At 50.7% G+C, this 21,607-nt stretch overlaps 8 protein-coding genes across 8 annotated transcripts; 4 read left to right on the forward strand and 4 right to left on the reverse strand.

The window, feature by feature from the left end:
* Positions 1-172: 172 nt before the first annotated feature.
* On the forward strand, positions 173-3,282 carry F5J12DRAFT_438705 (kinase-like domain-containing protein). Its single transcript, XM_051739422.1, has 9 exons — positions 173-470; positions 766-806; positions 868-937; positions 1,006-1,154; positions 1,327-1,441; positions 1,560-1,850; positions 1,952-2,124; positions 2,179-2,865; positions 2,922-3,282. The coding sequence occupies exons 1-8, from the start codon at positions 341-343 to the stop codon at positions 2,803-2,805; spliced, it is 1,596 nt and encodes a 531-aa protein (XP_051602887.1). The 5' UTR covers positions 173-340; the 3' UTR covers positions 2,806-2,865; positions 2,922-3,282.
* Positions 3,283-6,167: 2,885 nt separating this feature from the next.
* On the reverse strand, positions 6,168-7,228 carry F5J12DRAFT_780444 (thioredoxin-like protein; the record flags this gene model as incomplete). Its single annotated transcript, XM_051742474.1, has 5 exons — positions 6,168-6,322; positions 6,355-6,535; positions 6,589-6,763; positions 6,856-7,094; positions 7,163-7,228. The coding sequence occupies 5 exons, from the start codon at positions 7,226-7,228 to the stop codon at positions 6,168-6,170; spliced, it is 816 nt and encodes a 271-aa protein (XP_051602888.1).
* Positions 7,229-8,469: 1,241 nt separating this feature from the next.
* Positions 8,470-9,697, forward strand: F5J12DRAFT_438787 (uncharacterized protein). The gene is made up of 3 exons (XM_051739423.1): positions 8,470-8,595; positions 8,650-9,036; positions 9,101-9,697. Exons 1-3 carry the CDS (start codon positions 8,536-8,538, stop codon positions 9,248-9,250), a joined length of 597 nt encoding a protein of 198 aa, XP_051602889.1. The 5' UTR covers positions 8,470-8,535; the 3' UTR covers positions 9,251-9,697.
* Positions 9,698-10,653: 956 nt separating this feature from the next.
* On the reverse strand, positions 10,654-11,896 carry F5J12DRAFT_438831 (uncharacterized protein). The gene is made up of 3 exons (XM_051739424.1): positions 11,243-11,896; positions 11,147-11,190; positions 10,654-11,092 (listed from the first exon to the last, which is right to left on the reverse strand). Exons 1-3 carry the CDS (start codon positions 11,493-11,495, stop codon positions 10,787-10,789), a joined length of 603 nt encoding a protein of 200 aa, XP_051602890.1. The 5' UTR covers positions 11,496-11,896; the 3' UTR covers positions 10,654-10,786.
* A 1,601-nt stretch (positions 11,897-13,497) lies between these two features.
* On the forward strand, positions 13,498-14,527 carry F5J12DRAFT_903790 (SH3-domain-containing protein; the record flags this gene model as incomplete). The annotated part of the gene is made up of 4 exons (XM_051748454.1): positions 13,498-13,746; positions 13,803-14,327; positions 14,378-14,417; positions 14,487-14,527. 4 exons carry the CDS (start codon positions 13,498-13,500, stop codon positions 14,525-14,527), a joined length of 855 nt encoding a protein of 284 aa, XP_051602891.1.
* An 80-nt stretch (positions 14,528-14,607) lies between these two features.
* On the forward strand, positions 14,608-16,179 carry F5J12DRAFT_438874 (ras-like protein). The gene is made up of 8 exons (XM_051739425.1): positions 14,608-14,759; positions 14,818-14,863; positions 14,918-14,992; positions 15,053-15,134; positions 15,195-15,388; positions 15,468-15,586; positions 15,647-16,115; positions 16,170-16,179. Exons 1-7 carry the CDS (start codon positions 14,751-14,753, stop codon positions 15,767-15,769), a joined length of 648 nt encoding a protein of 215 aa, XP_051602892.1. The 5' UTR covers positions 14,608-14,750; the 3' UTR covers positions 15,770-16,115; positions 16,170-16,179.
* A 940-nt stretch (positions 16,180-17,119) lies between these two features.
* Positions 17,120-18,283, reverse strand: F5J12DRAFT_903792 (complex I intermediate-associated protein CIA30; the record flags this gene model as incomplete). The annotated part of the gene is made up of 5 exons (XM_051748455.1): positions 17,120-17,186; positions 17,339-17,532; positions 17,610-17,810; positions 17,867-18,141; positions 18,214-18,283. The coding sequence occupies 5 exons, from the start codon at positions 18,281-18,283 to the stop codon at positions 17,120-17,122; spliced, it is 807 nt and encodes a 268-aa protein (XP_051602893.1).
* A 92-nt stretch (positions 18,284-18,375) lies between these two features.
* F5J12DRAFT_808938 (uncharacterized protein) lies at positions 18,376-21,446 on the reverse strand. The gene is made up of 9 exons (XM_051744727.1): positions 21,160-21,446; positions 21,027-21,109; positions 20,734-20,965; positions 20,660-20,680; positions 20,449-20,601; positions 20,290-20,393; positions 20,040-20,235; positions 19,873-19,983; positions 18,376-19,822 (listed from the first exon to the last, which is right to left on the reverse strand). Exons 2-9 carry the CDS (start codon positions 21,105-21,107, stop codon positions 18,450-18,452), a joined length of 2,271 nt encoding a protein of 756 aa, XP_051602894.1. The 5' UTR covers positions 21,108-21,109; positions 21,160-21,446; the 3' UTR covers positions 18,376-18,449.
* Between the last annotated feature and the right edge of the window lie 161 nt (positions 21,447-21,607).

The raw sequence follows: 21,607 nt of genomic DNA on the forward strand, positions 1-21,607 counted from the left end.
CATCCTTAGCAACGCGAAGGGCAGTCGTCCAGCGTGGTACGGAGCCCTACCTACCGGTTGTCTGTGCTGAGGCTGGGGACGATCTGTACTGTACGTGGATTACATAGGGCCGTAGTACATTAACGGAAACGTGTACGAACAAGGCAATTCAAAGTCCGCTATCGTAAATATTCTACTACTGGCTGTCTTTGTTTTTGCTTTTGACATTTTATTTTCTTCCTCTCCGGACAGGACTGGGCCTGGGACGTCCTCTCCTCCACACTACCCCTCTCCCCCCAGTCTCCCTTCTCCATCGCTATCCGCACACAACCACAACCACAATCACAGCCATCACTATCACATGACGACCCCGCATGTCATATCGTCCTCCTCAGGACACCACCAGAGTACCACGTCAAATGGCATCGTCGGGAACCACTTCCGAGTCGGCAAGAAAATCGGCGAGGGCTCGTTCGGTGTTGTTTTCGAAGGTGAGCCGTCGGTTTGTGTGTCCATTTGAACACCTCCGCACCGAGATACCGTCCGACGCCGGACTACGACGTTTTAGCGCTCGACTAGGCATATGGTTTGGTGTGGCGTTCATCCGTCGGGGCATGAGAGTGGCGGGTCATCGAGCATGTTTTCTGTGAAGCCGGAGGAGCCAGCGTTGCGGGCCCCTTCGGGTCACTGTTGAGTCAGGGTCAAACAATTGAGATCCCTCTCCGGCGTCGATTAATTTTTGCTTTGTCCGTTTCATGTTCTCTTATTCACCGGGCCGCTCAATAGGCACGAAGCTCCTCAATAGCCAGCCAGTTGCCATAAAATTCGTACGTGCTCTCGTCGCACTGTGGGTCAGGGAACCACTAAGGATTGATCCCTTCCCCAAAGGAACCACGAAAATCTGACGCCCCGCAATTACGGGATGAATTTCGATCGTACAGGACATTGACTGGTACAGGTTCGTCACTTTTTGCGTCTCGCCCACACTTCTTCCGTAATGAACCCCTCGTTGTTGTGATTCTTTAGTGGGCGTTCCCCAAGTCCATCATTTTGGCCAGGAGGGTCTCCACAATGTCCTTGTCATCGACTTGTTGGGCCCTAACCTGGAGGACCTCTTTGACATGTGTGGCCGCAAGTTCACCGTCAAGACAGTGTCTATGGCTGCAAAACAAATGGTGAGGCAGCCTGAAATTTGATATTGAGGGTTGGTTCGGTCTCCTGTCACACATCCGGCATGGAAATGGCGATGTGATGCCAAGCTAGATCAGTACCCTTGAAAAGAAGGCCTTAACCTTTTTCTTCTCGACCCTTATCCTGCGATTCAATGGACTTATCGGAGTTCTCTAGATCACACGCATCCAATCGGTCCATGACAAGTCGCTCATTTACAGAGACATCAAACCTGATAACTTTCTCATTGGCGTTCCCGGGACTAAGAACGCTAATGTCATCCACATCATTGGTTAGTCCTTTGCCACTGCCGCCTGTCCCCTTTGTCCTCTGTAACCTGTCATCGCCTTGATGGCGGTTTTTGCCGTGCTCCTTTCGAAGTGAGATGCTTATGTCGTTTTTGATAATAGATTTCGGTATGGCAAAACACTACCGTGATCCCAAGACTAAAGTTCATATCCCCTATCGTGAACGTAAATCGCTGTCCGGCACTGCCCGATACATGTCCATCAACACCCATCTCGGCCGTGAACAGTCTCGTCGGGATGACTTGGAGTCGCTGGGACATGTATTTATGTACTTCTTGCGAGGTGGCTTGCCCTGGCAAGGTCTCAGAGCGGCCACAAACAAACAAAAGTACGAGAAGATTGGGGAAAAGAAGCAAAGTACAGCTATTGCGGAGCTGTGCGAAGGCTTCCCAGGTTAGTCCTTGTTCTTTCGTTGTGCCTGTGGCAGTTTGCCGTTTGCGTGATGGCTGTCGTCCTTCCCATAAGGGAATCGTTCGCTGATGCTGTGTCTGCAGAGGAGTTCAGTATCTACATGAATTATGTCCGGAAACTCGGTTTCGAGGAAGCCCCAGACTATGACTTCCTTCGCGATCTCTTCACCAAGGTGTTGAAGAACATTGGTGAACAAGAAGACGGCATTTATGACTGGATGCTGTTGAACAATGGCAAGGGATGGGAAGCGAGTAATGTAAGTCGTCGTATCCCCCCCTTGCCCCTTTGTTATAACGATGTTCACGCGTAGACACCGTCATCATTACTCGTCCAGGCTCATGCTACTACTAACACTCCGCATACACCCCGCCATCGCGAATCCAGTCGTCGGCCGCGTGGCCTCGCAGAAGGCGTTACACCATCTACCCCTCTCGTCCTTGCTCCTACGCCTGCGCACGTTAGGAACGCAAATCGGCGGCCTGGAACCCGCGATGGTAACGGTAACAGAGACTCGAGTGGGCGCGGAGATGCCAGTGTCCAACCAATAGCTCCCACGACCAGGCGAGTCAGCCAGCAGATACGAGACTCGGGGATTCCTTCCCATCCATATGCGGTTGCACCAGCTCCCGCTGTTCCTTCAGGGTTCCGGACCGGCAACGGATACGACCGCCACTCACCCATTCCGGGCGTTCAGAATGGAGGTCACGTTGGACGGAACGACACTTCGGACTCTGTTGTGTACGGCACGCAGGCACCAGGTGTCAAGAACTTTGCGAACTCAAGAGATGACACCACTGGCACCGGCCCGCGGGATGTCGTGCATGCTCGGGGGATGGCCGTCTTCGAAAGCCAGATGCCAGGTCCAGACGATATGGAAGACGATAGACATCCGAAGAAGCGGGGATTTTTTGCTAGCTTGTTTTGCTGTAGGGCATGAGACCCATCACTGGTTGTTGGGTGGTAGCGCCGGCCGCGGTCTTTACGGCACTTTTTTTCGGTAGGTTTTCGGTGATGTGTCTTGCCCAATACTTACGAAACGATCGTTTCTCATAGGTATACTGGACGTAGATATTTTAACGACACGCACATGACTTTCCCATTGCTATCGTACATATTGCAAGTTTCGTTGCTGAACTTGCTCTGCTTTCGGCATTTCGTCGGTTTCTACTTGCCGCAAGGTCGAGCATGTTGAGAATGATTGTTTCTTTCTCCATCATCGTCATCCACCGCTACTTCGGATCCGGATCTCATACCCACCCATCACTCTGACACTCTACACGTTGACAGTCGTTTCGTGGTATTCTCTTTCAATCTTTTTTTTTTTTTCCCGCTTAGCCACTAACGTATTATTCTCTCAATCGTATATCCTCTTTGTCCGCATACCTCACGTTGTGCAAGCTGCGTGGGTTGTGTGCAATGGGGAACTGCCATGTCTATTTTTTCTTCATTCTCTCTGAACATGACAATGTATAACATGGATTTCTATCTCTCACCCGATTGGTAGGAACGCCTTGGGTTAGGAGTTTGGACCTTAAACGAGGTGGTCACCTTCAGTACTAACTGGGTAATCCGTTCCAGTGGAGCAAGTCCTTCCCTTCTCTCACAAGAAGAGTGGTGAGTTCCTATCAGCCTCTTGCGAGACTACTTGCGTTTCCTGTGTGCCAGAACGTGCAGGTGATGGCTGCGCAAGACGCTAAAACAGCTCCAGATCACTGGTAGCAGCGTGGCTGCTGCCTGTATATAGGAACAAGACATCTCTTCTGTGACATGCTTTGATCCCTGTTTATTCACTTATCGTTCGGCATATACCCCACCGAGCGACGAGTTGCTAATGACAGGGAAGAACGAGTTACTTAAGTAGTTCAGACATTTTTTCGGCTGGCTTCCCTGGTTTGCTAGAAGTCGACCCTACGAGGTGTCTTACATTAATGATTACTCCTGGGCGTAAAGTAGTGCCTGCTTGCTTCGTGCACGAAACAACGTTGTGTGGCCACGAAGGGTCACGATTTCTTGGGAAACATACATGGAAGGCTTCCCCTTACAGTGACATGGAATGTATATGGCGACGAATGTTCAAGATCATGGATCGCCTTCTGTTCAATTGGGTCCTTTAGTTTGACAAGTTTGAAATTGGATTTGGGCTTCACTAATCACTGTCCAGTGACAGTCATTTCTTGCTTTTGACGCGTGAAGTTAAGCAGCAACTTGGCCAGGAACTACTGCGCCAATCTACGCGCATTCGGAGCATTGCAAGACACGACGGACATGTTCGAAGTGTAGCTTGTGGCCACAGGTTTTGCAAACAGTAAGTTACCTGGGAAGGTTCAAGCACACCGTCCTCCCTGTGCGTTAATGGTGGCGCTGATCGGTGGCGCGCTGACGGTAACGTTCAGTGAAGCACTATGCTACATGCCTGCAGGAACGAGTAGCAGGTACTACGCACACCTACTCCACACCTTACCTTCCTGAAGCCCAGGGCGGTGACCAACCTGAGTCCCGGGGCCGGTTGCTTAGATGCAGACGTTCAGTGGAGCACTGTGCTACATGCCCACAGGAACGAGTAGCAGGTACTACGCACACCTACTCCACACCTACTCTCCTGGAGTCCAGGGTGGTGACCCACCTGAGTCCCAGGCCGGTTGCCTAGATCGCCACTTTGGAATCTGTGAATGGGCATCTTGCTAGTGGATACTCGTCAAGCGATTAACGTCTCGGATCTCTAGAGGGCTGGCGGGCCCGGAAAAGTGTCTGGATAAAGTGTAAGGACCAAGGTCTGAACGCATTTTATTTTTAAAGCTCGGGGATAGGCTGACTGACTCCCGGGTAATCGTAGGGCCTTGAATGGCGCGGAAAGTTTCTGGTCCGTTTTCCGCGGGTTGCGGTGTATATATTCGATATCGTCGGGGTGGGCAAATGTCAAGTGAAAAAAACGATCGAAGAGCACACCAACCGAGCGGTCGTAGACGCATGGGTCAGTCAAGGTATCCCAAGTGCAAATTATCATACAGGAGGAGAGCGCGGGGACACTTCGGTATGTTTTCTCTTTTGGTTGCGTGTGGATGGCGCCGCTCGGTCGTTATGACGAGGCGATATCGCGGCAAAGCGCTCTTCTCTTCTCATTGGTAAGCAAATATGTATGTAGCATCGATGTTGCCAGTTCGTCTTGGTGGGTGTATGTTAGATGGGGTTCGTCAACCGTTTTGCCTAATCCCGCAGTGCCAGTGATGGTTATCTATAATCAGGGGCGGGAAATGCGTCCTTCTAGCACTCAAAGCAGGGAATAATAATAATAAGGGGTACTCGAGTCCGCAGGACCCAAAATGTGCTTCAGAGCCTAGTGGCCGAAAGTCGCGAGCTTTTGGAAATGCTGGTTCATTATGTGTATTTAGGGAGAATCATTAGTGGCTGCCCCCCTCGATGGCAACTGTTTAAACCACCCAGGTTTCCCAAGATCCGAGCTTAATTACCGTCGGGGAACACCGTAGTATCGCCCGTCGAAGTTGTCAAGTCTCACTGAGGCGCTCGATTTTGGGACTGCCAGGCTATTTTCGTGTTGGTACGGTTTTGAAGAGGGAGCACAGAGATACGAGGTAGTAGGAGGGTTCCCGTATCAAGACTCTCATCATCAGAAAGGCTCGAGCGTTCTCTGCAATCCAGACTGATCGTCTCGCCCAGCGGCTATGACCCTTCGAAACGATCGATTGATCAACGATATGTTGGTCATCATGGTAGACGTTTCAATAGTCACCGCCGCGAACAATAATCACGTTCCATTCTGCTGTTCGGTGGCGAAGATGGACAGGAGTCGTTGTACCGATTAATTGGAGCGTCCCCGCGATAGTGTGTATGGTTTTAGCACTGTTCCCGTTCCGCCACTGTCGTATATGGCAAGAATGACATGCCCTATCACGTCTGTTCTATTTGCAAACACACACTTAGTCAGGTAGTGCCTCAGTGGCGCCGCTCACGCTCACGGGTATGACTTATGGACAGCTGAAATCCATAGCAGAAGAAAAAAATGAATATATACAAAAGGAGGGAAAAGAAACCTACTACTTTGCTTGGCAGCTGAGATGACAAACATACCAGTGTGATGTCGAGGTCGAGAGAGACAACCGTAATCCGCAAAATGGGACGCCGTTAGAGCGACGGCCTCGTGATTATCGCACCTTCTGACGTTATGGCAAAAAAACACTAAGCCATAATGAAAGATGTGGAAACCATGAGGCCGAAATAGGGTTGGGCGCGTTCCCGGAGGTAAGTACGGGGAGACGAGGGCGAGATGCGAGGGAAAATATGCTAGGCAAACAGGAGAAAGACAAGGAGGCACAGCAGGAAGGAAGTCATTGTACGGGAAGAGGGGGCGAGTTGACCGGGGGTCTGCAGTCGCTGCACGATCGTGGTGTTCCCACTGGTGTCAGGGGCTCGGGTGGTAGTGCCAATTTGCGGAAGATCTGCGATTGACGTTGAGAACGTGCAAAGGAACATTCAAGGAGCTGAAACGGCAGACTAGCCTGGATGTAGCATTCTTTGGGTTGAACGCCGTTCAACGCCCATTTCCCGTCGATGATGATGAATGGCACGCCTTTCACGTCATTTGCTTTGGCAGCATCGATCATCTTGTCTACGCAGTCCTGACACTCTGTCGACCTCAGGAACTCTGAGGCCTGGGATGGGTACTGAGAGGGGTGGTTGCTTAGCGAGATGGATAGCGAGGTACCTTTTCTCTGTTCATGAGGCCGACCCGCGCAGCTGTGTCGACTAGGAAATCAGGATCACTGATGTCTCTTCCGTCTGCGAATGCCGCTTTAAAGATAATGTCGTTGAATTCCCGTTGCATGTCTTGTCCGCCAACATGGTATGCTTTTACAGCGAGTCTGTGTGCCAAGTTTGGCCTACATACTACGCCGTCTTCGGCTCTGATGCCGAATCAAAAGGGGAAACGTAAGTAGTTGGATGGGGTGTGTGGGGTGTGTGATAAACGCACATTTCCAGGCCTGCTTTCTGTGCCATCTCGTAGACCACTTTCAACTTCGCTTCTGCCTGCTCCTGGCCGAACTTCTTGAAGAGATATTCCTTCCGGGAAGGTTTCCTGTCGACATTTGGGGATGTTGGACAGAGTAATGCGAATGGTCTGAACTCGACGTCGAAGCGGACGGGGAGGTCCCTGCATGCCTCGATGGCGTCGTAGAGGACCTTGTTACCGATATAGCAGAAGGCACATATCTGTGGTGGCAGAGTGATCAAGGATGACATGAATATGATCGGCAGAATGAAGGATGTGAAAGACGTACATAGTCAGATATAACGATTATTTTCAATACGCGTTGGACGCCCTGAGGGAGGGCTGGATCGGACATGGTGGTGGAATGATTTTGGGCAACAGGATCGCTGACAGAGACTAGCGTTTAAGAAGGGTGTCAGACGCCGGCGAGGGTTGGTTACTAGCGGAGGGCTTCCGGATGGGGGGTAGTACAAGCAGGAGGGGTGGTTGGTCAGAGGGGAGATGATGCTGAGCGATGTCCAAGTCCCATTTACGCTTCTGACCCACGGCTAAGATCGCATTAGAAAGCCTTCTCAGTCAGCACTCCTTCTTCCCACGCTCCTCCCGTCCCTCCCGCCACGTGGCATCCCGCACGTGAATAAGAATAATCCAAGCAGCCCCCTGCAGATAAGCATCCGCGACGAGCATCAACACGTTCAACGAGATATGATATGGTACAGGCGAAACCAGTATGTGTACCCCTTCCGAATTAAGTGACATTAGCCTGATGAGAACGGCAAACAGATGTATCCGAAGTGGCGCTCAAGCACAGCAGGACAGTGGTCCATCGTGACAGCCACAGGTCGCACCTGGTGTGAACGGAATTGCACCCTGTACCCCTCCATTCTCACAGTCAACGATCGGAGCACCTCCACAGGCCCTCTTATTCAGCAGCAGCATTCCGCCCCGTCAGCCCATCCCACTCTGGGGGCGCGCGCGCACGGCATAAGTACGGCTTAGGGGAGTCAAAAAAGACCTGAGACTACACAGAATTGGTGGCTTACATATCGCCGATCTGCACCATACATAATCACCCCGCCGTTGCCCGTGCGTCCGCCGGGAAGACGCAGTCAAATGTTGCGGGTTGGAGGTGCATTGCCGGTGAGGATAGCTTGCGGTTTTCCGTTAGTTTCGGGGGTCGTGTGGCCTTACGAATTCGTCGCGTAAAGCCATCACTTTACCTTCTGCGCTAGTATTGGTAAGAAATGTCAACGGGGTGATGGAAGGACCCTGTATCAAATATTGACAACTATACACCTTCTCACACCATGCAAGGTGAAACCGTCCGCACCTAAAAGCGTTGATTAATCCAACACCACCCATAATAATTCTGCACGGACTCGTCGAAGACTAGACAATAAACGATGGTCAAAAGGACAGTTGTTGGTTAGCTACGCGACAAAATGAAAGAGTACGCGCTTGGGCGATGATCGACTGATCCGCAATTCAGTACAAGACGAGTGTCTGAATTGTAACCAAGCGACTTCACTCGTGCCGGTGCAAGGATGGATTCAGAGGCCAGAGCCTGCAAACAGCAGGGTACTTACTGTCACGTGACAAGAGAGCACCACCCGTACTCGAGTGACCAATCGACGTACATATCCCAAACGTCTTCCATAGGAGATGCCCCGCACCAAGCAAACTGCTCGTAAGACTACCGGTGGCACGGCGCCACGTAATCAGGTACTTCGTGTTCGCGGTCATCGCATGGTCCGTGTGCTCACGGTGTAATTATAGTTTGTTATTGTCGAAGAGACTCCCGAGCCATCTCAGTTCAATCACATCTTTTCCCAGACACAACAAAACATTGAGCACCTCATTGCTTACAATCAAATCCCACAGGACGAAGGCCGGGATATCTTGGCGAAGCTCGGTGCTAGGTCCCCGACGTCCAGCACGTCCGCTCACATCATCTCCCAGACGCGACAGAATGTCGAGTTGCTCATCGCTTACGACCAGATCCCACGAGTCCATGGCAGGGACATCTTGGCGAGGCTTTCCCATGCTGGGTCTTTGTCCAGCACATCCGTCACAGACCTGACACAGAAAGCTTCGGACCTGAGTATTTCGCCACCTCTCACGACAGGGGTCCAGGCTGTGACTTTGGACAGTTGGAGGAGCGAGGTAAGGTTTATGGCACGAGCCAATGGGATTGTCTCATTGTCATGATAACCGCGTGTTTTTCTAGGATCCCAGCGACTTGAGCTTCCGTGCTGGTGAGGTCATAGAGATCGTCAGCGAGGCAGAAGAATATTGGTGGATTGGTCGCAACCAAGCTGGGAAGGAGGGGGGTTTTCCCCCTGTGTATGTGAAGAAGGTCTTTGATGACGATGACTAAGACCCCGCTGTCTCTCCTAGACACTCCCGGCAAGCTGGGTACATCGTCTGTGGACACCAGTCCATTTCAAAGATATACTTCTCCTGCACCGTTGCAGAAATACTTGTCTCCTGTTCCTCCGGATACTCATACTCGGTCTCCCGGCCCACCACTACCACCCTATCCATATGGCCCACCACCGCGATTTGTCGTGCCATGATGGGACGCCTGAACCACTAGGTCTTCCTCGTCAAGATCAGTATTTCCATGATTTCGAATGTTTTATTATTTCATATGTTAATGAGGGACTTCATGATATGTAGCGTCTGTTTGTAGATTCCGTTCCTGATGATATGTGTAGTTCGGCGCAAAATGAGAAGTCTGCATGCCTGGGATTGCTTGTCCTATGCCTGTCGCTCCTAAATCTGACGCTCTCGTGTGACGGTACTGCTTGAGCCCGAGCCGTTTACTAGTTGCAGAGACTATCGAAGAAATGCTCGAGTCCTCGCTTGCATTCACCCACTTTATAATATCGAGTTGCTCATCACTCACAACCAGACTCCGCAGGACGATGGCTGGGGCATCTTAGCGATCCTTTCCCGTGCTGAGTCTCCATCCAACAGGTCCATCACGGACCTGACAAAGAAAGCATCGCAACTGAGCCTATCGTTCAGCAAGGACCAGGCAAGAGTCGAGGCTAGGGCTTTGTGGGAGTGGATGAGCGAGGTAAGGAGTTAATATCGCCTCATCATCATGATACACACGCGTGCGCCACACTTTACCTCACGATGCACTGGTCAACGGTGTGAGTATGAAACGTCAACGGGGTGATAGAGGAGCCCTGTAATCGAATACTAACACCTGCACTCCCTCACACCACGCGGGATCAGGCCGTCCACACCCGAAAACTTTGATTAATTCCACATTACCCATGTCAATTCCGCGCAACGTCGAAGACTATCGGTTATTAAAAAAAAAAAAAGGATAGTGATTAGTTAGTCACGCTACAAAAGAAAAGAATACGTGCTAGGGCAACCTGTAGTTCAGCACAAGATACGAGCGACCTCATTCCTGCAGTGCCGGTTATTGGGGTCGGCATATAAAGATGTAATGAAGGGCACGCACTACCTGCAGCCTGAGGTTTGGCCTGACTTCACTTTGTTAGCACAGCCGCTTACTCTTTCTCGTGAGTCATCGGGTACACACCTGCACATATTGTTGTTGACAGGGGGAGTTAAAAGAACATAAAACCACCCGCAGCACTAGAATGTACTGCGCTGTCTCAACGACAATGCACATAGACTCGGCTATCAATTTCCATGTCGGACGTGTGACAAGAAACCGAATCAACGGGCAATATCAGTATCTATTCCAAACTGTCTCACCGTTTGTTTGCCGTCATGTACACTGCCCGATGCCGAATTCGCTGCAACACATATCGAAGGTCCTCCAGGTTAGTGGGGAAACGCCAGCTAATGAATCAAAAATGTTGCGGGAGAAGTGTAAGAGAGATATGAAACGTAATAAACATGCACCGCTCAATGTTATGTATGATCGTTATTCGTCCTGTGACGAGGGAACACGCGGATTTTTATGGTAACCGGTTAGTGATTGAGGAAGCTTTATGCCTAGCGAGCAGAACGGTGAGTAGGCGAATATAAAATGGAGAAAGCCGGAATAAATTGGCACCAGACGGGATTCAACAGTAACCCGAAGCAGCCGCAACATTGATTGCATCGTTTCATGGGAAACCGCACTCAATGTCCTACCGCTGTCCAATACTAATGCAGCACCAATTGTATGACGTGACTGAAGAGGCATTCGTCTTGGATCAGACTCGTATCCGTATTCGAGTGTTAAACACTGTAGTGCAATATTGGGCGGTCACTTAAATGGGCACACAAACAGAACGCTCACCTTCAAAAGCAACATCGAAAGAGCCCACCCAAATTTCCTGCCCACTGCCCACCAGTTAGTGATTCCCGACAGCGCTATTTGATGTGGTACACACACCATATATCAGTGGCGTAGTGCTGTTGATGAAGAGGACTATGTAGGTCCACACACGCATGACCGATGCAAGCACCTCTACTGTCCCATCAAACACGACACCGCATCGTGCTATCGACATCATGTCAATCAAATGTTCATGCCTGATATCAATCTCGCAGAAGCCTTCGGCCAGGGGCCGCTCCAATGCCTGATGTTCAAACCAAGGATGTATACTCGGCAGGCACGTCAGACTGCTAGGGTTCCTGTAGAACATGGTGATCACGACTTGTGTGCCATCAGGTATGGTTGAGGACCCTGGATCAGTAGCTGATGAAGATACAGAAGGAGCTAGGGATGCCTCGCGCTTGGATGGGAATGAACCGTTGAGATCATCACCATGCGCGGGTGATCGCGAACGTTGTGAATCTTGACGCTCGACTCTGTCAAATAAGATGTAGAGGCACTAGAAAAAAAAGCCGAGGGGCCGACGACAACGACACACGGCTGTCATTTCAATTGCAGGGTGAAGCGTCAATCAAACAATGTCGAACTGCTGATGGTCTGGACAAGTCGGAACTGGGGGACGAATTCTTCCCTGTGAGGTCGTGCTCCCCCATTTGCCTCGTACTATGTCCGGGTTGTCGCAGAAGCGAGATCGCACGAGTTAGGTTTCAAGGTAGCCATTTAGACAGGAACGGGACTTGACTTGACCATATCAGGACATGCAAAACCTCACTTATTAGTCGGCAACTGTCTCTGTTAGCTAGTTATGTAACGATCTAGGTCACTCACCTAATCATGGTTCTTTTGATCTTGAGGTCCAAAGCCTCGAAACTACCACCCCAGTCTTTTCTGTTATGTTTGTACTGCACACACGGAAGTTGGAAATTGTAAGAGCAAGGAGAGAATTATTTGGCATTGGAAGTAGCGAGGGATCTACCAATGAGAGGAGATGGGCTGGATGGTTCTGCCTTGACAGCTACAGCGTACTACATGTTTCAGTTGCTTTGAAGGTCTCGGTAACTGACATAGTTCCACTTCATCCAAAGGGGATCTGTGGAAGTGTTGTCCCTCGTTTCAAATTAACCTCTCCCACAGACATCTTCTGGTGACCATCGTGAGTATGACAGATCACCTACTCTCGCTCTGTGGTAGAAACCATGAGAGATCTGTTTGCCTGTTTGCAATGTGCGCAGACATCCTGGCTCGCGGAGAGGATTCGGCTCAAGTCTGGTCCCAGTCGACTAGTATTCTGAACATCTTCTACAGGAGATGCCCAAGCCCATACAAGTTGCTCGTAAGTCTACCGGTGGTATAGCGCCCCGTGTACAGGTATATCGTGTTCATGACCGCCGCATGGCTCGTGCATTCACAATAATGGCAGTTGCCTATGAAAAGGATGCTCGAGCCATCTTCGGACGATGATCAGGACATATTGATGGAGCTCTCCGATTCCGAGTTTCTGTCCGACGCATCCAACCCAGACTTAACACAGGAAGCTTCTTACCCGAGGATATCGCCACCTCTCATGACGGGGGTCCAGGCTGTGACTTTGAACAGTTGGAGGGGCGAGGTAAGGTTTATGACACGAGCCAATGAAATCGTCTCATTGTCGTGATACCTGCGCGTTTTTCTAGAGTCCAGGCGACCTGAGCTTCGTGCCGGTGAGATCATAGAGATCACTAGCGAGGCAGAAGAATATTGGTGGTTTGGTCGCAACCGAGCTGGGAAGGAGGGGGGGTTTCCCCCTGTGTATGTGAAGAAAATATTTCATGGAGATGATTAAGACCCCTCTGTCTCTCCTAGACACTCCCAGCAAGCTGGGTACACAGTCTATGGACATCGGTCCAGTTTAAAAAATATACTTCTCCTACACCGTTGCAGAAATGCTCGTCTCCGGTGTCGCTTGTGCTCGGCCTCCAAGCTCACTTCCACCACCCCAGCCATATCGGTCACCGCCAATATCCCCATTATTTCGAACGCCTTTCACTTCATGTGTGTAATGAGGGACTTTATCTTAGTACAATGATGCATGCTCTGTCTGGCTGTAGATTCCGTTCCTATTGCCTAACTTTATCCTATATAAAACCCACCAGCAGTGGCATTGGCTGGCACAACACATCCTTCAAGGTTTGCTTCAGAGATATGTAGTGCTGAGGGTGACAAGCTGTAGTTCAGATGTCCAAGATCAGTAGTCCTACGAGTCTGTCGCTCCATCCGTGTGACGGTGCTACTTGAGCTCGGACCGTTTACTAGTTACAGCGAGTATCAAAGAGATGCCAGAGCCATCGCCCGCATTCGCTCACATTATCTCCCAGACACGACAGAACATCGAGTTGCTCATCACTCACAACCAGATTCCACAGGACGATGGCCGGGACATCTTGGCGATCCTTTCTCGTGCTGAATCTCCGTCCAACACGTCCATAACAGCCCTGACACAGAAAGCATCGCACCTGAGCCTATCGTCCAGCAAGAACCAGGCAAAGGTCGAGGCTAGGACTTTGTGGGATTGGACGAGCGAGGTAAGGGGTCGATATCGCCCTACCATTATGACACATACACACATATATCTTTCTAGGATCCTAGCGATCTGAATTTCCATGCTGGTGAGATCATAGAAATCGTCAACGAGACAAATGAAGATTGGTGGACTGGTCGCAATCGAGCTGGAAAGCAAGGGCTCTTCCCCGCTGCGTATGTGGAGAAGCTCAGATCATTCAGCGAGAAAGCATCTCCCCCGCCCTTCCCGGGCACGCCCAAGTCGGATACATCGTCTTCGAGAACCGGGCCGGTACAAAGATATACCGTTTCTCCTGTGCCGTCGCAGAAACACCCAGCGTCTCCTGGTCCGCCGTATCTTCCACCTCCCGGGCCACCGCCATCGCATCCATACGGCCCACCCCCAGGGCCACCACAGCATTATGGGCCACCACCTGGCCTGCCACAGCATTATGGGCCACCACCTGGCCTGCCACAGCATTATGGCCCATTACCGGGACTGCCGCATCAATATGGACCCCCTTACTATCCTCCCACGGAGTCACTCCAGCCCACACCCCAACAACCATCCAAGCAGGGAAGATTTGGCAATCTTGGCACGACCGTACGTATCGGAACCAGCGCGCGCGATCCCATCACTCATGTACAGTTCAGATGGCACAATCCGCTGCGGGAGGGCTTGGTTTCGGCGCTGGTAAGAAGTCACGCCATCTATCTCGTTGCCGTGTAAACTCGGAGTAACTGATTGGGAACCCATTTTCAGGTGCGGCGATTGGAAATGACCTGATAAATTCCATTTTTTAGAATGTTTGATGAGTGTACTAGGATAAGACACTGCAATCATGGGGAATATGGTATATGAATGTGATCCACGGGTTTACATTCCCTGCGTTGTGTTGTCTGTTGTTTGTAGTCGTCGCCTAATCATTTTTATCTTGCACCGCCAATTGTCTGGCTCTCAGCGTCGAGTACTTATTTCTTGTTTTTTATTTTCTTGCTTCTGCTTCTCTGAGCAGTGAGAGATACCATGTCAAGGGTACACGCGGCATTCTATTTCGGTTGACACCCCAATGACTGATGTCCTTCGTGGCTAGGCACAATTCTTGAGGGAGTACAAGCTCGTCGTCGTTGGCGGAGGTGGTGCGTCGTCTCATCCTCTTCCAATTACTCTCCAGAACTCATGCACCCGCAAAGGTGTCGGTAAATCCGCACTCACCATCCAATTCATTCAGAGCCACTTCGTCGACGAATACGACCCGACCATCGAGGGTGGGTAATACGTCAGATGGTGGAGCATTGTGTTCCGTTTATCGTGCTCATGCCACTCAGATTCGTACCGCAAGCAATGTGTCATCGATGACGAGGTCGCACTCCTCGACGTTTTGGACACCGCCGGACAGGAAGAATACGGGTATGTCAAACTTCATCCGCCTTTTATTCTCCTACCATTATATACTGTTGAATCGAACAGGGCAATGCGCGAACAGTACATGCGAACGGGCGAGGGATTCCTTCTTGTATACTCTATCACCTCTCGCAACTCCTTTGAGGAAATTAGCACCTTCCACCAACAAATTCTCCGTGTTAAGGATCAGGATTCGTTCCCCGTCATTGTCGTTGCCAACAAGTGCGATCTTGAGTATGAGCGCCAAGTTGGTATGAATGGTAGGAGTATTTCCTCATTTACATGTACAGAGCAACCCTTGTTCACGCAAATCAACAACAACCACAATAACAATAACAGAGGGTCGAGATCTTGCAAAACATTTTGGTTGCAAATTCATAGAAACGTCGGCTAAGCAGCGCATCAACGTCGACGAGGCTTTCACAAACCTCGTCCGCGAGATTAGAAAGTACAATAAGGTGAATAAGCCCATAACTTTCATTCGCGTCACAAAAAGTAATCCAGCAAATGCTCCTTAGGAACAACAAACGGGTAGACCGGTCATGGCCAACGCAGGGAACGTACCTGGAGTATACAGCGGCTCCAAAGACATGGGCGATGGTGATCATGGAGGATGCTGCTCCGGCTGTGTTGTCGTGTGATCTTTTCTTAGTATCATTTTACCGGTAGTTATACGGATTTTCTTTTTCCATCTTTCTAACAAATTCCAAGGTGTCCATCATTCCTTTGGGTACTTCTCTTGCCACCCAGCATTGTACACGTCTCTACCGCCTTCTTCTCACTCTCTAAGCCACTCATGCGGATCGCATTGTAAATATAGGTTATGCTTATGTGTTGATCAACTGAATTGAGTTCGCAGAAGCTACAAAATAACGTGAAAGGGACACCTCTCCATTTCCGAAGTTCGTAAGGTCTGACTAGAGCAAGGTCAGTGGATCCCTCTCACGAGGTGACTTCTTTGCTTTGAAGGTGAGTATTACAGAGATCGTATGTATCCAACACACAATTCCTTTCTCCTAATAGTGATATGCACGTCTTCAGACAACACCTGACACTTTGAATCGTGTCACAGACCTCTTTTGTCACAATTGACACAGGCTAATTATCCTATTTTTATCGTTGTCCCAGTTTCCTTCGCGAGCTACTTCTATAAAGAAACTATATCCAGGGTATACGCGGAGCAGGTAATATTGATCTACTTCTGGGCCCGATACACTTCGGTACCACGTCATCGTCGGCGCTGGTGATACGTTGTCCCGTCCTCTTCCAGCTAACTCTCCCAGTTCTTATGCTGAACAAGGCACCAGTAAACCTGCTCTCACGGCACCCAATCCATCGAGAACGGCTCCAACAACCGGGATGACCCGACCGTTGAAGGTGAGTTGTACCGTACCAGATATTGGAACACTTCGCTCTCACGTTTATCACTCAGATGCAGCGTGTCATCGTTGGTGAGGTCATATGCCTTGGGGTCCTAGGCATGGGAACGGGTGGGGGATTCCTTTTCGTGTACTCCATCACCCCCGCAAGTTCTTTGAGGGAGCCAGCGCTTTCCATCAAATTCTCCGTGTGAAGAAGCTGGACTCGTTCTCGGTCATCCTCGTCGTTAGCAAATACAAGTGCAAAGTTGGCACATCGGTAGAGGACTTCGTTACATATGAACCACACCCTGATTTACTATAGGCACCATAAACGGAGGGCCGAAATCTCGTACAACACCTCGGCTTCAGATTTATAAAAACGTGGGCCAAGATGTGCACCGACGTCGTTAAGGCTCCAAACCCGTCCGTGGGATCAGACGCTATCAGAGGGTACTCGGCATGCTTTTCAGGTACTGCGGGCACTTGTTATAGCCAACCCAGGCGATGCAACTAGAGTACACAAGGGCTCCAACGGTGACCATGGAAATGGCTCTTCTGGTAGTATTGTTGTGATCTTCTCGTTCGTTTTACCGAAAGCTTTACGGGATTTCTTTCTAACAGTCACCAAGGTCATTCCTTCAGGCGCTTTTCTTGCCGTCCATCGTTGTACACGTTACTAGTCTCGTCTTCTTGCTCCCTAAGCGCTCATATAGAAATGCTTTGTAAATGAAGGTCTCACTCATGTACTGATCAACCGCAGAAGTTACAAAAATCATGCGCCAAAGGAGGGATCCTTCTCCATTGCTGAGTCATGTTAGGTCCGGACTAGGGTAAGGTCAGGGAACACACTCACAAGGGGGCTTCGTCACGTCTTCCTCGTTGACGGCACGTATGGAGTGGATGCCGAGGTCGTATGCTCCCGATACACCACTGTTTCCTCCCAATAGCGATATCCCAACCGTCCGGATACGTTCTCGGAACATGGTTATCTGATGTTGTACCAACTCACCAGTATTTGTGAGTATAAAGTTGTCGAATGGAATCTGCCCGCAAGCATGAGTGATGAAATTCGCATGAGAGGCATACCCTCAAGCCAACTAAACAGTAAGACACTACGCACAAAAATGTCCTCCCATCCCCCGTCGCTCCGTTTGAAATAGAGTCGGTGTTGCCATAAATCCGTTGTGACCGGTCCGTCCGTCTGGATATTCACGAAGTAGGAGTTCCGAAGACGGGGATCGCCTCCAAGTCGCAAGCGCAGCCCGAGAAATTGGTGATTCGACACGTCATCGCATATCTCTCCGAATAGCGAGGGTCGTGACTGGCTCAGAACCATCAATTTGATTGATGCGACGTGGGGGTCGGGATTTTGCCCACCTTGGACCGGAATCCTGCGTAGCCACCTCGTATCCTCCCCCGTAGCTCTGGCCGTACATCAAGTCGCATTTCGCCCCAGAACCGTGCCGTAGCGAGATGCCCGGATATGCCCTTATTCCGCTCCGGGCTTTCATCCAGGTCAAAGTGCAATGTCGAGGTACCTCCAATATCGGCGTCACAGCCCGTCGCGAACTGTTTCAGGTCCTCGCGGGTTTGGAAGGTGAAGAGCGTCATCGGTGCACGAGAGGGCTCTTTGGCACCTTCCATGCGGAGAACTGGGGGGGAGGAACAACCGACCGGAGGGTTAGCCGGGATTCATGAGTGGGCGGATTTACAAAGCGACGTGCTTTTGGCGGTATTGTCCAGGACGTATCTTGTTGATCTGTTCATGTAGGCGGATAAATTCGAGAGTGCCATTTTCTTGTGGTCGAGGTGTTCCAGTTGACTGCAGGTTGGGCTGGAGTGAGGAACGAGTCAGGGACTACGTCAGTTTGGCTCACACGCGTCATACCGGGGAATGGCATTACACTCGAAACTAAAATACAGTAGTAGCAGGGTATTGCAAAATCATCTCAATCCTCATTCAAACAGCACTATCATTATTAGGCACATTTACAATCGTGAACTCGCTAGGTGATATTGGGCTCTTGATGACACCAGCAAATCGCACAGTCAGCCTCGACGCGAGCTTGACCGGACGCATTCCTCTCAGAGTAGCCAATCGCGGAGTTGCAGGCAATACCGTGCGTTTTGCTGCCATCGGCCCGACATTCACCTGCTCGTGGCCAGGTAACACCGCGTGTGGGACAAGTTGTGAATATGCATGTATGGCCTCGCTGTCCGGTGCCTGACTCTTCGTCCATGCGCTGTCTTGCGACCAGACAGAGCTCATGGTCGTGCGCCGACTTCGTCTGTCGTCCGACCTATCGGAGGTCCGAGAGATGGTCCGAGTAGAGGGACCAGGTGTGCACGGCCACTCAGCGTCTGCGATGTCGCCATCATTTGGCGGAGGCACAGCCGGCAGCGGCCGCAGAGCGCTACGCGGGGATGATGGTCTATGTACGTGATGGTGCTCGCCTTCGCTATCACTAGAAGACGATGCCGAGCTTGAGTAGCAACTGGAGCGATCTGAGTCGAGCGTCTCGGGGAGGTCAGGAAGTGGCCGGATGCTCGAGGGAGGTCGGTAGGCAGCGCCTGGAGCAGTGACACTGATACGGGGGATAGACGTTTCAGGAAGTTGTGGAGCCTCTCCCTTGCCGTTGTCATGTCCAGTGGATAGCGGTTGTGGGGTTGGCGGTTGAAGGCTGGCCGAGAAAGGTACTATGTACCGTGACGAAGGCGTAATCGCAGGTGAAGGTGTAGGCAATCCTAGTCGCAACGCCAAAGTCGCACTCTTGTTGGGTACATGATAAGCTGACAGGGGAACCGGAGGGAATGCCGCTAGCTCATCACCAAGGATCAAGTGCGGAGACCCCCCACTCGCATCTTCCCGCCCCGAAGATTTGCTTTGGGATTCATGACTGGCCGGAAGAGGGGAAACAGCAGATAGCTTGACAGTAACCAAAGGCGGACTCAGAACCCCGACCGATGGTGGTGGTGGTACGGTGATGGCGAGTCCGGCCTTTCTCCGGTTTGATGGTCCTGGTACTGAAGGTTGTCCCGCTTGCCGCACCCTCATTCCATTGTACTTCGACGACTTCCTTTTCAAACCGAGCAACTGTGTGGTTGAATTCGCGCTCGATTCGGACTCTGACCGATAGTGGCTTTGGTGTAACGATGGCAGTAAAACATCCCTCCTTGGCATGTATGCCGGCTCAGGGCGGACTGGTGACTCCTGGGATGCGCTGTGTCCAAACGTCTTCTCGGTGTCTGCCATGACCTTGACTGCAGGAGATATCTTAAACAAGGGCCTTATGACCCGGAAAGTGTTGTACAGCAAACCAACGTTGGCGAGGCCTGGTGGATTCGTCAGGACAACGCCCCTGCAGCACTTCAAGAGGACTTACCGAGCATTGAACAACAAACTCTTGCAAACACGTCTGCAGCATCAGAAGGAGAATACCCAGAAAAGATCAGGAGGCGAGTGACACAGAAGGGGAATAAGAGCACGAAAAACGCTAGGTACCAAGCATAAACAAATTGACAACCTTTCGCCAAACGGCACCACTCTCACCGAAAGGATACCAGAACATGGTCTGTGCGAGAACCGCAATGAAACGAACGTATTCCCTGGAGTCATAGAGCAAGCTCCACCTATGTTGAGACTGAGAATTCATCTCGAGGTCACCGTTCTTTGGGCTGAGCTTTCCGAACAGCACAAGGAAAACCAAAGAATATATCGCGCCCGAGCAGGCGACACCCATAAAAATCTTCGCACACAGTTTGAGTCATGAAAAACGTGAAAGAGTTGTATCTGGACATACTGGGAGTGGCTGCAAAACGAAAAGTTCAACTCCGTAATTTCTCGCGACGCCGCACGATATGCCGTCTTGTCCATACAAATTGCTCTTTTCCAGGGGGACCAATGCTACACAGACACTCGATCAATGAGTCCTTAGGAGGCTTCAAAGAGACGCTCGTACCAACGACAAACGAGATGACCCATCCTAGAACAATACATGCCAGGTTAATCCAAGGAACTTGACGTGTGCGGAAAACAAGGGAAATGCAGGTGTGTATACCCGTTGCGACCGTGAAAAAGGCGGTGCTCCATAGCCCGATTTCCATTATGACAGCTGTGTAGAATTGTAAGAATGGGGGGGAGGCGTCCCAAAAAGGACGGAGCAATCCTACCCTGTGCAAAGCAAAGAGCACCTTCGCAACTGTGAGGACGAGTGAGCTCACGAAGTCACAAAAGGTTCGCTCACCTTGAGTAATCCCAGATTGAAGACCCCATTTGAACTCGATCAATCCAGCTACTGTGAGAAACACGTTTCCGATGAGGAGACTTCCGACATAGTGACCAATGTGCGTTCGAAACAATAGGTTCTCAGGGGCTCCATATATCCCTGGCGAGCCTCTGCGGAGAACAACGCGAGTACATCCGCACACCACAAAAAGCAAAGCCAGGGCAGAAAGGAGAGAAAACACAGCAGTGACCTAAGACATAGCAGAGCGATTGGTCAGTAATACGACAGGTCCCCATTCTCAAGAAACGTACGACGGCTCCCTTGGACTGCACCGAATGCAGAGGAGTGAAATCTGAGACGATGGACGTTCCCTTCAGCACTTGTTCCATCATTCCTGTAAGATTCGTGATTCCTGAGCAAGAAATGTAACTGGAATATGCTTGCTGTGACCGGACAGAAGCAGCGAACAACGGGTAAAAGGATATATCACGGTCTAGCCGTTAACAAAATGCTTCCCAGAAGCAAAAGCGGACCAGTCCGCAGAAACGAAGAAAAAGAACAAGGAAAGGACTCCCAAGACGCCCGCGAACAGCACGTTGGGATGGGGGACTTTTGGAACTGCCATCGCAGCACTTTTATGGGCAATATCGATGTCTGGATACCCCTGCTTGACATTGGCGATAACCTGTGCAGTCCAGTGATGCAACATCGCAGAGACAATCAAAGACATGCCAAATGCATCGCCTCAGCACGTCACCCTCATATTATCCCTCTGGTAGGTACAGAATCTACATAGGTCATATAACAATCTGGCCCCACAGACTCGCGACAGAACCAATCCAATAGGTTAGATCACAGCGTTGATAAAAATCTCGCACGTTTCCGGTAATAC

The sequence above is a fragment of the Pisolithus orientalis genome (genome assembly GCF_024613125.1).
Source record: "Pisolithus orientalis strain OTSU chromosome Unknown F5J12scaffold_5, whole genome shotgun sequence".
NCBI classification, from domain to species: domain Eukaryota; kingdom Fungi; phylum Basidiomycota; class Agaricomycetes; order Boletales; family Pisolithaceae; genus Pisolithus; species Pisolithus orientalis.

What these genes read in the sequence shown, in the direction of transcription:
- F5J12DRAFT_438705 (XM_051739422.1), top strand. Translation starts at nt 341, where the DNA reads ATGACGACCCCGCATGTCATATCGTCCTCCTCAGGACACCACCAGAGT. An exon ending in CAGGACATTGACTGGTACAG is followed by an intron (nt 938 to 1,005) that starts GTTCGTCACTTT and finishes GTGATTCTTTAG; the next exon opens with TGGGCGTTCCCCAAGTCCAT. An exon ending in TAATGTCATCCACATCATTG is followed by an intron (nt 1,442 to 1,559) that starts GTTAGTCCTTTG and finishes TTTTGATAATAG; the next exon opens with ATTTCGGTATGGCAAAACAC.
- F5J12DRAFT_438787 (XM_051739423.1), top strand. Translation starts at nt 8,536, where the DNA reads ATGCCCCGCACCAAGCAAACTGCTCGTAAGACTACCGGTGGCACGGCG. An exon ending in GCACGGCGCCACGTAATCAG is followed by an intron (nt 8,596 to 8,649) that starts GTACTTCGTGTT and finishes GTGTAATTATAG; the next exon opens with TTTGTTATTGTCGAAGAGAC. An exon ending in TGGACAGTTGGAGGAGCGAG is followed by an intron (nt 9,037 to 9,100) that starts GTAAGGTTTATG and finishes GTGTTTTTCTAG; the next exon opens with GATCCCAGCGACTTGAGCTT.
- F5J12DRAFT_438831 (XM_051739424.1), bottom strand. Translation starts at nt 11,495, where the DNA reads ATGTTCTACAGGAACCCTAGCAGTCTGACGTGCCTGCCGAGTATACAT. An exon ending in CACTACGCCACTGATATATG is followed by an intron (nt 11,191 to 11,242) that starts GTGTGTGTACCA and finishes ACTGGTGGGCAG; the next exon opens with TGGGCAGGAAATTTGGGTGG. An exon ending in TTTCGATGTTGCTTTTGAAG is followed by an intron (nt 11,093 to 11,146) that starts GTGAGCGTTCTG and finishes ATTGCACTACAG; the next exon opens with TGTTTAACACTCGAATACGG.
- F5J12DRAFT_438874 (XM_051739425.1), top strand. An exon ending in CGTCGTCGTTGGCGGAGGTG is followed by an intron (nt 14,864 to 14,917) that starts GTGCGTCGTCTC and finishes GCACCCGCAAAG; the next exon opens with GTGTCGGTAAATCCGCACTC. An exon ending in GCCGGACAGGAAGAATACGG is followed by an intron (nt 15,135 to 15,194) that starts GTATGTCAAACT and finishes TGAATCGAACAG; the next exon opens with GGCAATGCGCGAACAGTACA.
- F5J12DRAFT_808938 (XM_051744727.1), bottom strand. Translation starts at nt 21,107, where the DNA reads ATGATGGAACAAGTGCTGAAGGGAACGTCCATCGTCTCAGATTTCACT. An exon ending in TCAATCTGGGATTACTCAAG is followed by an intron (nt 20,681 to 20,733) that starts GTGAGCGAACCT and finishes ACAGTTGCGAAG; the next exon opens with GTGCTCTTTGCTTTGCACAG. An exon ending in TGCTCTTTGCTTTGCACAGG is followed by an intron (nt 20,602 to 20,659) that starts GTAGGATTGCTC and finishes AATTCTACACAG; the next exon opens with CTGTCATAATGGAAATCGGG.